Here is a 14,312-nt window from a genome sequence, read left to right as displayed (position 1 = left end):
CCTTGTGCACTGGCAGGAATGTGCCATGGCAGGGGAGGCCTCCGCAAGCCGAGCTGATGGAAGGGGTGGGGGAGAGGGGGCCCCCCGCGACGCAAAGCTTGGGAACCGCGGCTTCGCCGCAGTTGCTTCCTCCCAGGAGAACCCCACGTCTTACTCCTGGCGCTTCGTCAAAACTCCAGCCCGCTCCAAGGAATGGCAGAGGCCGCGAAGGCGGCTGTTTGGCACCGGGGCTGATGATTTAAGCGGCGTTAATTTCAGCCGAAGCTCCCACCTGAAATGTAGCAACAACTCTGAGAGGCGGATTCCCCTGGAAATTCATGGTTCCATTACAGCCGTGTCTGGGTGAATAACGGCCCCCATTAATCTTTGCCAGGCTGCGCCCAAGTATCGCCTTAATGAGGCTCATTCCTGCCTCCCGTTTCTGCCAGAGGTTGGGCTGGGGAGTTGGAGTTCTGCCGCATCCTTGGTGCGAAAAGCCCTTTGTGGCAAGCCAAGAGCAAGCCAGGGCATGAGAACAGGCAAGGATTCCGTCTTCTGGTTTAGGACTGCCTCCTGGGATCCCTGTACAAGGAGAGCGTGGCGCGGTGGGATCAAATTAAGCAAGGCTGCCCGTGCAGGTCTGGATCTTAACCCCTGATCAGCGGATTGATGAGGGTCTGCAGAGGGCTGATCAAAATCTCAGAAGGCAGGGCTGAGATTGAGATTCGGGGCCAGGACTCCTAGCAGAGCTGGGGAGTCCGGGACCTCTAGTTGGGGTCATGCCTAATTTATTCAAGGTTGCCAGCTGAATAACTCTGGAAATTAAGGAACAAAATTTCAGTGAAATAAAACGCTCAGGAATTGTCAGCCGTCCTCTCATTTCTGAAAGGCTGAGCAATCTCCCGGTCACTCAAGACCTCTCCTGAGAGACATCCTCTTCTCCCCGCCAACTCTGAAAAAATCCGGAGACCAGGCCCCAAACGTGTAGAGAACGTAACAGTACCCTCATGGAAAGAACCAAACATTGCCATAGACCTTGAGAAAGAGTATAAGGAATTTATTAGTAGTAAAAAGGGGTACATTTGTCCTACAAGTTGGCTTGGTGGAGGGTTCCCCCCCCAAAAAGAAATTTGATCACATCACCAGCGATCGCGCTTGGGGAGAGGGGGGATGTGTCTGAGAAGGCGGGGAGGGGGGTGATACAGATCGAGCCCCTGTCAGGATTCAGCCTCTGTCTGGGCTCCTTGTAGACTGCCTGGCCAGCCTGCGGCGGCTTTCCCACCAACTCTAGAGAAGAAAGAGTTCTAGAAAAACAAACCAACTCCAAAAAAAAAAAAAAATCAAATCAAATGTGACATCAAGCCTAGACGGGCCCCTTCCTGGAGGCCTTGAAAGCAGCCCGTCCTCTCTCGGGTTGATATGGCTCTTGATTTCCATCAGAGGACAACACCCGTGGCCAGAAGCGGCCTTGTCATGCTGATCTGTAAAAAGAACATTCGCAACTCCGGTTGGCGGCTAGCAACCAGAACGCCAGAACCCCTTCCTGTCCCAGGCAACTGAGGGCATCATCTCCTGCTTGGCCCCGAGCAGACAGTGTCTCTTCAGTTTGGCTCCAGGCCAGCCTAGCCTTTATTGCTGTCCTGTTTTCTTCTCCTTCTGGAAGCTGAAGCTGGTCCTGCGACTCAGTTTCCTTTGCTTCTGGGCCAGGTAATCTGCACGGGCTGTGCTTGCACGAGATTCAAGGATGTAGTTCACCTTAAAGAAACAGGTGAGAAAGAGAGGGGGAGAGAGAGAGAGAAAAAGGCTGTTCAGAGTTGCATGCAGCCAAGAAGGCTGGGTTATGACTCCAAAGGTGCTTTTATGCATGGTACTAAAATCCTGATTCCTGCGCTGGTTTAGCAGTGTATAGGGTAAGGACGACAGCCTGGATGGAGATATGCAAGATCTGTTGCCAGTGTGACAGGGCGGGGGGCGAAACCTATTTAAAGTCTACAACAGACAGATAATATTTGGAAGTGGCTTGGGCAGACACCTCCCTGATTCGCAGGAGTGTAAGAAGGGGGAGAAGGAACAGCACAATCAGGCTTGCAAGATGCTGTTATGATAGCCCATCTCAATAAAAGTCGTTTTCCTGGTGGAGTTGATTTCCTGCTCTGGTCTGTCTGGTGGGGCTGACAAGTGGGGGATGATTTCAGAAAGGAATTGCTTCAGCAGAAGCAGGACTGCAAGAGCTCCCAACGAGGGTGGCACGTAAGGTCCAGCAATTGAACTGATAAGCCTTGGGCTGTTCTGGTGTGCCGCCTTAAGGAGGCAGCTTTTGATCCCAGAACTCTGCTTTCAAACATTGCCTACTCAACCCTGGAGCCCTCCTTCACACAACCCTAACCTTTCAAATCTTGTTCACCATTTTTATATTCATAAGGCTGGAGGGCAAAACATGGAACCTGGAGGCCACATATGGCCTGAAAGTTGTCTGTGGCCAATTTTCCTTTGTGGCCCAGGAGTGGTGGGGCCTAAGATCTGAGCCTACTTCTTTTTTTTTTTTTTTTTTTGCATTTTTGGAATTTTTGAGAGGGATGTTAATGGCAAAGTGGATGCTTTAAGCTCCAGAAGGCAATGCTAAAACAGCGGGCAAGAAATCTCTCTCTGCTTGGGTAATGGGTGAAAAGTGATATTCCTCAGTTCTGTCAGTTGTAGAGCAATTCAGTAAGCTTTACATGAGAAAAAGAAAAAAAACCCCCACACTTTCAGTTAAGGACTGAAAATGGCACATAAAACTTGTCACTCAAAAAAATTTAAATTGCCATAAAAAGAATAGCAGAAAGTTCCATTTAACCTTTTGGCAGCATTAGTGCCTGCGCTTTGGAAAGTAAATTGAGCGAAGGCTAAAACTGGCTGCGCTTCCTTAAATGAAGAGAAAGAAAACAATTGCAGTCATGGAGCCCTCTTTTAGGAACAACAGGAATGGAAATATTTGAATGGAAAGGGTGCATAAACAGGTGGGACCATCATGAAGATGTAAAGAACTGAACGCTTGGACTTAATGTTCTTCCACCTCCTACAACCCAAAAGTTAAATCAGAAAGATGTTCCCCCAGTTTTATTCCAGTGTTAGGAGAGCGGGTGGACCTTTTAATGGAGCATGCTTGACATCTTTTTAGTAAGAGAATCAGGGGCAATAGACAAGGAGCTGCAGTACAAGGGAATGCACGATTAAGTATGTCCACCTTGGCTCAGACATGGAAGTCCCCATTCATAGCAAGAGGTAGAGTTTGGCCAAGCCTGCAGACTGCCAATGGGGAGGAGAGACAGTGAGATAGGTAGGCTCTAGGTAGGTAATAGAGATGGGAGATGGGAAAGGGAATTGTGTCTCTGTTGCTACCAAAACATGACTTGCGTTCTGCATGAGTGACATTCTGTTTGGCTCCTGCAAGACTTGCGCAGGCAGAGAGATGCATGGGCAACACGGTGATTGGAACATAATGGAGTGTATCCAAGAAAATCAGATCTAGCCCTGTCCGTGCAGCAAAGGACTGTTGGTGGCATTGAGTATCTGCTGTGGCTTCCACCTCTTCTCTGAAGACTCAGATACAGTTCACCTAAACAGCTGTTTCCTGAAAAGAAACCTCTGTATGCCTATAGCCAGCCTTGAAGCTACCACTGGCAGAAGGCACAACCTTGTCCTGTTTTTTTGAGCAACAGGAAGATCAGCATGAAATAGCTGTCTCTTTTGCTTTTACCTGGACAGAAACAGGAGCCAGAAGTGGGCCGATAACTTCCACAGAGGCATTCAGAGCTTTCTGTCCAAAGGACAAGGATTTTATGGAGGCTGGACTTTAGTGAAGGGCTAATCGAGATCAGAAAGAGATTTGTCTCCAAGTCAACAGAGGAGAGTCCTCTTAGGCCCTGGGACTCAGGAAACTTTAGGGAGGTAATATCTGGTCACTGAGGCCAGGCAGTGTCAATTGCTTGCTAGACATCTCGACCAGGACATGGCTTTCCTATGAACGTTGGTTTCTTCAGCTCAGGCAACTGAGTTTATGACATCGCAGGATTGTGCAGTATCTCTCTTGCTATCCTATTGGAAAGAGCTAGGTAGAAGTCAAATTGAACTGTCACTTGGCTGACAACCCAAGTTTAGAGTTTCATGGTTGCTCCCCTGTGTGTTACTTCCGTTTCCTGCCTCTTCTTCCCTCACATTTTGGCTACTGGCACATTTGCCTCCTCTCCACTTTCCCTTCCAAGTCTTCCTGTCTGCTTTCGGCCACCTGCATCCTCCCTGCTTGAACCTGTTAGTGTTCACAACTGAGAACTTAAGTCTCCTGGGGATTCTTCCTTCTTGTACAGGGAAGGCAACCACAGTGGGCCTGCAACTCCCAGCGGTCTCAACCAGCCTAACCAATGGTGGAGGAGGCTGGGAATCGTAGGCTGGCAACAGCTGGAAGGCCCTCAACGCCTACCCTCTGGCAACTGCTGGTGCATAGGCATCTGGAATTGGGTACATCACCACCCCATGCGTCCCCTTCACTCTACCTTCAGCACAATCTCGTTGACGGTGGCGGCGTCCGACTCAAAGTAGAGATGCTTGTAGTCATGGTTGCTTAGATATGTGAGCTTAAATATTGCATGACCTGCAAGGAGTTAGGAAGAAGAGGAGAAGGGGAAAAGGACACAAGGAACAAAAATGTGAGATTGACAAAAGGGACGTTTTAGAGTTTTTTGTGTACAAATATGCATTTTAACCAGTTTTTCCCAAAACAGATCGGTTCAGACACAACTCTCAATGCAGACCAACCATCATGGACAATGGCCACGTGAGAGAGAGGGTGAGCTGTCTCACTCAAATTTAAACTCTGATGACAGTCTAAAGCACGTGGCGTTCACTCTAGCGGTATTTTAAGAAAAGAAAGAAAAGAAAGAGCAGGTTGTTCCCGTACACTGTGTCGCACTTGGCAAGCTCTTGATTCAAAACAAAAAAGTCAAAAATGACTTCTGCAGAGAAGCAACGGCCGCCTCCTTTGGACAGGTGGATAATCTTGCTGCATTTCTGCACATGTTTGGGTCTTCAAAACCCAACCACGTTTTACGCAAAGGCAGGATGGAGTTTCCCACACTGTTTGGAGGCTGCGTACAAGGAGAGAAGATTAAGTGTGGCGTCCGGAGACCCAGCAACTGAGATTCTCCTCCCCAATGACCCTACACTAGATTTCTGCTTTCTACCTTGCAGCTTGTTGTGAGGATAAAATGGGGGAGCAGGAGGAAGCTGGGGTATAAATGGAACATTAAGGGTGGCCTGCCAATACTGAATTCATTCTTGCCTCCTGGCCATTTCTCTTTCACATGGTTTGGGAGTTGTCACTCCAGAAACCTTCAACAAGCTCAGGGTGGGCATGACAGAAGTGTGTGCTTGTGTGTGTGTGTGGGGAAGGACACACAGATGGTGATCTTTGCATACCATCGGCAGAACAGACGGTGAGAGGGAATCTGACATCCTTCTTATGTCATTTCAATTTCAGGCACGGGGGTGGCTTTTTGGGAGAGGCGGAGCTTCTCTGCAAAGGCTTCAGTTCTCCCCTCCTCAATATCGCTTCCCCGGGAAAATGGGGAGGGGAAACAAATATCAACCCCCAGCAAGTTGGGGCCCAGAGGGCTTCTGAACTGCTTTTTTCAGCCTAAGGAGGGAAGTCTGCGGTAAAACAGTTGCCGTCTTCTCTTTAAAAAAAGAGAAGAGAAGGTTAAAAATGGATTTCACCCCAGAGTGATTGCAGTTGATACAGATTAAGCAAAAACCACAGACAGCTACATAAGCCTAATGATAAAAACTAGGAAATGCTGCTGCACTTAAGAAAGGAGACAGGTCTTGTTGAAGAAGATGAAACTGCGATTGGAGTGTTTTTACTGACTTGGGGCCTTGGAAAGAGAAAGAGCAAGGAAGGCTTTTCTCCACCGCTGACTTCTTGTTGGAGTCCCAGTACTGGATATTTAGCAGGGAAAATATGCCAGTGTTATGGAGCCCAGCTTCATCCTCCAAACTGCAGGAAGAAGACCTGTTAGCCTTCTTATTTGAACAAGAGAAGAAGTTTTAAAAAAGAAGAGTCGAAACTTGCCCCCAGATGCATACACCTGTGCACACATACAACCCTAGGCTGAAGTTTGTGGCCCCAGCTCTTCTGATCCCACTGCATTGCTATCATTCCCCTGAAGTTCTTGGATGGATGGATGGATGGATGGATGGATGGATGGATGGATGGATGGATGGATGGACACACATACACACACACACATATGGAAAAAATATGGACCATGAAAAGTTGCTCTTTTGGTTTTAAAAGTATTTGGAGAACCAACTAACAATCTGTGGACATATTGGTGGACAGCCACTAAGAAAACCTACATTCTCACATTTAGTAAATGGCTAGCTCAGCCACTTGATAGTGGGCATGGAGAACTTCTAGACCATCCAGCCCATAGGAATCATTGGGTTGGCGACCTTCCCATGGCACCCCAACCCTTCTGACAGGCCTACCTTTGTTCCCCTAGCCCTGGAATAGCTGTAACCTGAGCTTGCTTGCTTGTGGTCAAAATGGCCTCCTTCTTTACCAGTGGGAAGAAAAATAAATAAATCAAGAGCTATTACTGACCTTCTTAACTGTCCCACAAACACTTCTGTTGACCACAACTTAAGAAACTCTTATAAACAATGGATGTTTAAAAGAAAATTCATGCACTGGCAATTAAGATCTAACATATTAAGCCATTCTCTCCATTTTTTAAAAAAATCATTTGGTCCAAAGGTCTGAATTAATTCATCTACAGAAATAGCCTCATCATTTTAATGGAGATTTATCTACTTTTCCCGGAGGGGACCAGATTTGAAATCTTATTTACAGTAGCTAATTCTCCAAATCACCCCAAATAAACTGATATATGGCCAGCAAACTGGAGACCTCAGTATTTCATCACGGCATGTTAATTAAACCCTATTATCCCAGGCTAATCAGGAATTATGAATTCTCCACTGAAAATTGGCAAATGATCAAAAACAAAAAACCCCAACAACCCAAACTTTAAATCAGGGAAGCAAAAGTGCTACCGGGCTGTACTAAAAGAAAACTATTCTTAACTAGGTGCAGACAAAGCCTGAATAATAATAATAGTTATAATAATAATGCCACCACCACCACCACCACCTCAGGGCGCTCACATGTCTTTTATTAATGTGGGAGTATGTGCCATTTTATTGCTCTATTGTCTACCTAATATGCTTTGCAAATTTATATTGATTGGTCAATGCTTGTAACAAGGAATATCTATCTATCTAAAACATTTGGGGCTCCCTCAGTTTTGCACAGGTACGAGTGCAGAGAAGCCAAGTGCGGAACACAAATGTGCAGAATTTTCCGACTGTGAAATGACTCCTGTTTTAGAAGTCATTGTCTGCATACCTCTGCTTTCTCAAATGGGATGAATGGTTCCCAGAAGAGCCCCTCATCAGTGGTGCCCAAACTACAGGACTCCCTATTAAGATCTGGTACCACCTTTGCTATTCTTTAAGATCTGATTCTTCTCCTACATCTTTAACATACAACTGCTTAATTTTTTGCAGGCTGAGGGTAACAAGGCAGCCTCAGGGAAGGGGATGGGAGCTGCCTGGTGGTAATGAGAAAAATAGGTATGGCCAAAGCTGAAAGTGGGTATGTCCAGAAGAAAAACATTATCCTTCATTTCTTTCTTGTAGCTTTAAAACACTAAGTTTAATGGTTTGTCAAAAATTGGCAGCATATAAAGGCATAATGGGAAGGCCACTGGCAGTTTTGGGCTATAGACAGTGCGCACGAGTCATATATTTCTTCATGGGGCTCCAGCCTCCCAAAGGCAAGCAACGCAATATGGATACAGCTGACCCCAGGGAGAAAGGGGAGGGCCCCTGGAAAAAGGGGGTGGCAGCCTAGTGGGTAGATCTGACTCAGAGGCCAGCCAGTGACCCACCATTCCATTCCAGGCAGGCTGTTAGCAGAGAGCCTCTGCCCAGCCTCCGACTGCTGACCCCCTTCTTGCTTTTAAATCTGGTGATTTATCTCGCCTTTTCTACTTTGGTATTTCACAGCTGACAGAAGCAGAACGCGGAACTTTATTTCAAATTCTTATTTTTAGCTTTTTGAAAGAGTCAGCCCTTTTTGGAGGCCATTACGGAGTCAGAGATGTCAATAACGCTTATTGTGCAGAGAGTAACAGGAGGCTGGGGTTTCAATCCATCATGGACGACACATCTCACTAGCTGTGCATGCCTGCACCTGTCAGAGGAAGAGATCTGTCTTCTGCATCCAGGATCTTCTAGAACCTTTGCTATATTTCTGTTTGCTTACATCCAGATATTTAAAAGGAGTTATCCACATTGGAATAAAAGCTTTCAAGTCCAAAGTTCACATCCAACACCAGATTTTCTCCCCAGGCACACACCTGCCCTTGCGTGTTTGGGATGGAGAAATCCTTGTGGTCATCCTTGAACAAAGAGATGCCAACAGGTGTACTTGATCTGGGATTTTTACCAATTTCAGGAGTCTCATTTTGAACTTAGAAGTGTTCTGCCTTCCAATCAGTTCCAAAGCCCAGGTTGAGCCTAGTGATATTAATGTTAACTTTTGTCAGAATTTAAATAGCATGTCCATTTGTTTCAGCAAACTTCTTTCATCTTGTCAGCCACTTGTGAAAAAAACAAAAAACGAAAAACACCCTACAAACTTGTTATTTATTCAGATGGCTTATTTTTCTTGGCAGCTGAAAAGTGTCTTGCAAAAATAACCCTCCTCAGAAGAAGGAGGGCCATGCTATAGAGGTACACAGCCAGAAGAAATTTAGGAGACAAGAGTCAAAAAGATAATTCCCCAAAGGAGGATGAAGTTTTATATCCTTCCATGTCCAAACCTCACATGGCTAACTGGATGAAAGGTATTGTTCTTAGTATTGGCCCGAATCAATCTGCTGTAGGATCTGCTGTAGGTCCTTTCATTGAAGGTTATGGACTATTATCTACCACACTGGTCCAATGTGGGTTGATAGATGGATGTTTTTTGACTTCCAGTCTAGGGCTGAGAAGGAAGGACTGACCCAAAGTCACCCGGCTGGTTTCCATGCTCAAGGGTAGACTAGAACTTGTGTCTCCCTGCTCCAAGTGCAGCACTGTTGTGTGTATGTGTGTTGTGTGAAAAGCAAATGGAAACGCTATTGGCTGGGTTTGGGACAAGTATAGGTTCCTGGTTTGCAAGGGGGGCAAATTTATTTATATTCTCAGGAGTGCTTCGGGTGTGTGAAATATGGCCCCCAATCCTCTTTTTGGTGGAATACCACCCATAGAGAAGATCAAGATGGATCTGGATGTTTTAGTCCTCAAGGATGGAGCGCTGATTATGGAGTGCATTCAACATGCTGGTTTGGGTCAAATCAGCTCCTATCTATTCTTAAATGTGGGATGTTGCTGCTGAAGCAAGACTGGGCTGTAGATTGACCTATTCCAAGGGAATGTTAAGGTATCCATGACCTAGTCCAGGGATTTTTCTAAGAAGCCCAAGCTCCAAAAAGAGGTGCCTTGAATCAAGAGCTGGAGCCCGAGGCATATAAATACTGACATCTTAGGAGTGAGTGTCCTTGAGTAGAGATATTCATCCGGAGCTGTACGCTGTTTCCAATAAAGTACTGGAGGTTGAGCTATTCGGATATTTAGCTATATTTAAAACTCCTGCAAGTGGAAAAGAACTCCATGCAGCCTTCTTCCTGGCAGGCTATCTTTCTAAATGCAGGGAGGTGCCAACATTCGAACAGGACCCTTCTTCTCATCCTCTGAAACAGGACATCTTAAAAGCGCACCGCTACTTAATTCAACTTCACTGACCCCTACCCCAAATGTCTTCTGGACAAGAGGAGAAATAGGAGAAATTGTTCACCTGAGCATTGAGGGTGGAGTGGGGGATGCAGTGCTCTTTCTGCAGGGGAGAAAGTAACATTTTAAAGCACTCAATAATTAGGCTCAGAGCATGAGGAACATTTGGGGATTTCAGCCAAACGGCAAAACGCTAGAAATGTATGGATGTTAATCTTCTTAATTAGATTGCTTTGTCATTAAATTGGTTGATTGCTCAGAGAGCTGGCGTGACTCAGGGAATGAACTGCAATGGGTTTTGAATCTCACATCAGCTAGGAGAACAAGGCACTCTTTGGTGGCCTCAGTCTCTGCTTATCTGTAAAATGGGTTTAACAGCCCTGACAATCTTACAAAACCATTGCAGGAACCACTGAAATAATGGATATGCAGGGCTTTGAACAGTCATAAGGTGCAAATGATTACAAATGCTTCCTCTCCTTAGATGCTTCAAGGAAAGAGCTGAATAGCCACAGAAATGGCCAACGATGACGAAAGACTAGAGTTAGAACCTGCGTCACCTGACAAAACTCATTCAGAACTGTTTTACCAAGACCATTTTACAATATCAGAATGAATTTTCTTAATCCAGTGTGACTTCTCAAAGCTTCTGAGAATGGTCCCTTGGTTTTGCACAAAATGCTCATGGCATTTCATCAAACTTTCCCCCGTATTCCCCAAGGACCACAAAGAGGCAAACGTAAATGGAGGAGCTTATCCAGAGATCTCCATCTAAGTCCCATAAAAAGTGACATTTCTATACTGTGCTGATTTTAAACTCTGGAAAGCAGAATTAATGAGGTGAGGTTGTCCATTTCATGTGCTGGAGACTTCCAGAAATCTGCCAAAATTCAGATGCTAGGGAAATAGGAGAAAGGGAGAGAAGATGTCCACCTGCTCTGTGGTGGTTGAGTGGACTATAAAAATGGTCTTTGGACAGCCAATCAAATAATTTAAGGCTGTGTGCTGTGGGCAACAAAGACGTATCAGTAGAGGGGGATTGCTGGATTGTTTGCATCATGCAAACTGCCCCTCTCTGTTTTGGTAGACCATATGAAACTCTGTCAGCTGGCTTGCTTGTGCTATGGATTATTAGCCTGGCTCAATATGGAGGCATGTCACGGGCTCTGTAATGGTGAAAGGGGCAGAGCTGATCATTGTGATCATACCCAGATGGAAGGTGGGAATCCAGAGGAAGTGAAAGAAATTGTTGAGGTGAATAAGGGGCATGGACTCAAGTGTTGCAGATGTGCTTAGACTGCTTGGAATCTGCTGAGAGTAGGAAGGCTTATAGTGATGGGTCTTCTTGTAGGAGTGGGGGACCTGTGGGTGATTTGAAATTTGGGGAAGGCCCTCTTGCCACAACTTTCTTCAGTTTCCAGATGACAAGGGGTCGGGGAGAGACTTTCAGTCAGGAGGGCTTCTTCAGGTGCTGCTGGACTAGCAGTCTCTGCCAGTGTGGCCAAGGCCAATATGGCTGGGAGTGGTATTTCAGCAATATGTGGATTATTGCTTATCCCTGATCCTGCTTTAAACCACTTGCTGCATTAAAGGAAGCAGAAGAGAACCCTTTGCTCCTGTTCTCTCTACAACAGATGCAAGTTTCTTTTGGGTCCAAATCTAGGACCTCTTGCATGTTGCTCTAAGATCCAAGAAACACTGATTCCACCGGTAGGGAGAATTCTTCAATGATAGCTTTTCAAGATAGCTAAAGAGATAAGCTGTCTTTTTGTGAGGGGAGGGATGTTACAGGTATGGAAAAGAAGGCAGGAGCAAACCCTTGCTCCACCAAAATGCTCCATCTCTTGCCCCTTTCCAAGCTGCCTCCCTGTAAGCCCCCCTCCCCTCAAGTTTTGGAAGAGATGATAAATAAATCACATTGCACTAAGCATCCTTCCCACAGTTGCGAGCGGATCCTTCGCCGCGTCTGCACCTCATCAATCACGCCATTGTCTGCTTGAGAGCCGAGCCTTGTAAATGTCAGACCCACTCAAGTCCAAGAAGAAGAGAATCCGAACATGGCAAGGAGGTTTTAATTGGGCAGCGTAATTAAATGGGCGGGCGGGGGAGAGGGTACAAAGTAAAAAGCCTAGCAAAAGCGGCTTTTGACAGGAGAGAAACATCTCATTGGAGTAAGACTTTGAAACAGATGTGGTTCTAGAGAAGAAGGCACAGAGTAAGTCTCCTTAAGGATCTTTGCCCTCTTCTTTGCCCCCCGGCGTGATAAGCTCACATGCAGCTCTTCAGGCATGGTGGAAACATGCATGTTTACTGGGAAACAAAAATCCAGTGGGACTGGCGGAGGAGCAAAAAGGCTTAGGATTGGGCTGCACATCACAGAAGATGACAGTCCAGCTGTGGTTAGGGTTGTGATTACTGCTTGGCAAAAAAACAAAAGCCGCTATTTTCGGCAGACACGCTCACATTTACGGTAACCCGAGTCAAGCGTACCATCCACACAGCCCTTTGAAGAGTGAACCTTCCTGTAGGTATGGAAAAAAGGGAAATGGGTGGAAAGGAGACTTTATTATAATGAGAGGAAACCTCTTCAGCAGCCCATGGTTTGAATGAATCCATCCTTTGTGTTTGTACTCTACTCTATCTTCCTAATGAAGAGGTATCCCTCCGAAACACGTTGGGACTCAATTACAGTAAAGTCTCCTTTCCACCCGTTTTCCTCCCTTCCCATCTACTTAGGTGGCATCTCTCCTTCTGACTGATCTTCTCCGTAAGTATGTCCACCTTCTTTCGGTCTTTCCTTCCTGACAGCCGGGGGCAAGATTCTTCACCCTGGTTAGAAGCTTGTCTTACATGTTAGACTCCTGGCCCAAGAACCAGCATGGACAAATCTGGATGGTGAGATCTAGTTTGCCTTTTTAAAAAAAAAAATTAGAACAGCGAGGCCCATTAGTCAAGGCCAAGTGCAAAGCAACAATCACTTACCAATCGTTTACGCAACCAATGGCTTATCTACTATAGAAGCTATTACTAATCTACTCTGGAGAGGCTATAGATCAATACATCGAACACAGAGCTCTCAGAAAGGGGATGACAGACCTGCATAACCATGTGGCCCAAAGCAATCATGTAATACTCCCATTTTACAGATGAGGAACTTGGAAAAAGAGAGAAAAGCTAGAGGTCAGATGGGGCGGGCGAGCATGCATGTATACCCCTATTATATTGGGGGTGTTTTGCCAATCTACTTCACACTTTCTGGAAGCGTACGAACAGACCTCATAATCTACCACCCTCTTTTCAACTTCTCCGGATTGTTAACCTGATTATCTAAAGGCTAAGGCCATCTGTTTATAGATTTTGTAAGACTGGCCAGCTAACTGGAAAGTATTTTCAGTAGAAATGGCAGGATATAAATCACTGTAATAAAGTAAATAAGGAAAAACAAATTTCCTTCTCAAACCTAGACCATATAAATTAGGGCCTACCCTCACTGGTAATAACTGGGACTGGAGAACAATCAAGAGGAGGGACACAATGACCAATGTCAACCCACCACAGCCCAGGCTCTAGTTTTTGATCTTAAATGAATGATAGAAGGCTGCTTCTTCAAACCCAGTTTGAAACAGGAGAAAATCTATTCCTTCATGCTCAATTCTTGTCCCCCTTCACAAGAGCTGGTAGTGATGATGGTGGTGGAAACGGGCATCTCTTTGGACTTTAGGATAGGAGAGCATTTTAACCAGATTAGGCAAGAGTGAAACCTTAGGGTCAACTAGAGTTCAATCTCACCCAGGCCTGGAGAACTCATACGATCCTGAATGTCTGACATTTCTAAACATCTCCCTCACCACTCAATAACCACAACTTACATCTAGACGTCTATGATTACAGTGTGGGAGTGGTACTCCAAGTGTGAATACTTCTCTGCCTGCCATTTCTTGGCATGACCTATGTTGGATTCAAATTTCAAAGCTGGGCAGAGAAGCCACGCTGGGTTCACATCCATTCCACAAACCTCCTCTGATCCATCTCTCACGGTTGAGATATAGGAACTTAAAGGATTATAATGCTGGCATCAAAGGCAAAAGACATATCATTTCTCCCCCACAAAGTTAAGGAAATGTAGTGCTTTCTGCCTTCAAGTGGCTGATGCAGGGCTCTGAATTAATGAAATGGGTCATTAAATATTTCTCCCTCTTCCCATTAACAGCAAGGATTCTCTTCTTTGACAAGCAACGTTGCAGAACATCAGAGTGAATCTTTTCAGAGGCTTTAGGTGCGGTGAAGATGCACATTGCAACAGGACTGAAAAGTATAACCAAGTAGAGAAATCTACAAGCTGAAGATTTTCCCAGGGAGAAGAACAGGACCTGTAAAGTAGGCCTTAATATTTGGGCAATTTCATTGGGGCAGGGGTGATTGTTGAGATAAACACGAAGGAAGCAAGCAGATGAAAA

At 45.6% G+C, this 14,312-nt stretch overlaps 1 protein-coding gene across 3 annotated transcripts in view; it reads right to left on the bottom strand.

Moving 5' to 3' along the window:
• Nucleotides 1-1,011: 1,011 nt before the first annotated feature.
• The window catches only part of MAPKAP1 (MAPK associated protein 1), a 113,800-nt gene continuing 100,499 nt past the window's right edge, over nucleotides 1,012-14,312 (bottom strand). For all 3 annotated transcript variants that reach the window (XM_088147012.1, XM_088147013.1, XM_088147014.1), the window contains exons 11-12: nucleotides 4,512-4,609; nucleotides 1,012-1,734 (exon numbers count right to left, since the gene is read on the bottom strand). In XM_088147012.1, coding sequence (XP_088003138.1) covers nucleotides 1,609-1,734; nucleotides 4,512-4,609 — 224 coding nt within the window. In that variant the 3' untranslated portion in view covers nucleotides 1,012-1,608. The remainder of the gene's footprint in view (nucleotides 1,735-4,511; nucleotides 4,610-14,312) is intronic.

The sequence above is a fragment of the Python bivittatus genome, unplaced genomic scaffold, assembly GCF_059951505.1.
Source record: "Python bivittatus isolate LINGU-HERP-01145 unplaced genomic scaffold, Pbiv_v1 ctg000160_np1212, whole genome shotgun sequence".
Lineage (NCBI taxonomy): Eukaryota > Metazoa > Chordata > Lepidosauria > Squamata > Pythonidae > Python > Python bivittatus.
The sequence above is the reverse complement of the archived record's forward strand: the minus strand, read 5'-3'. Positions and strand labels throughout refer to the sequence as shown.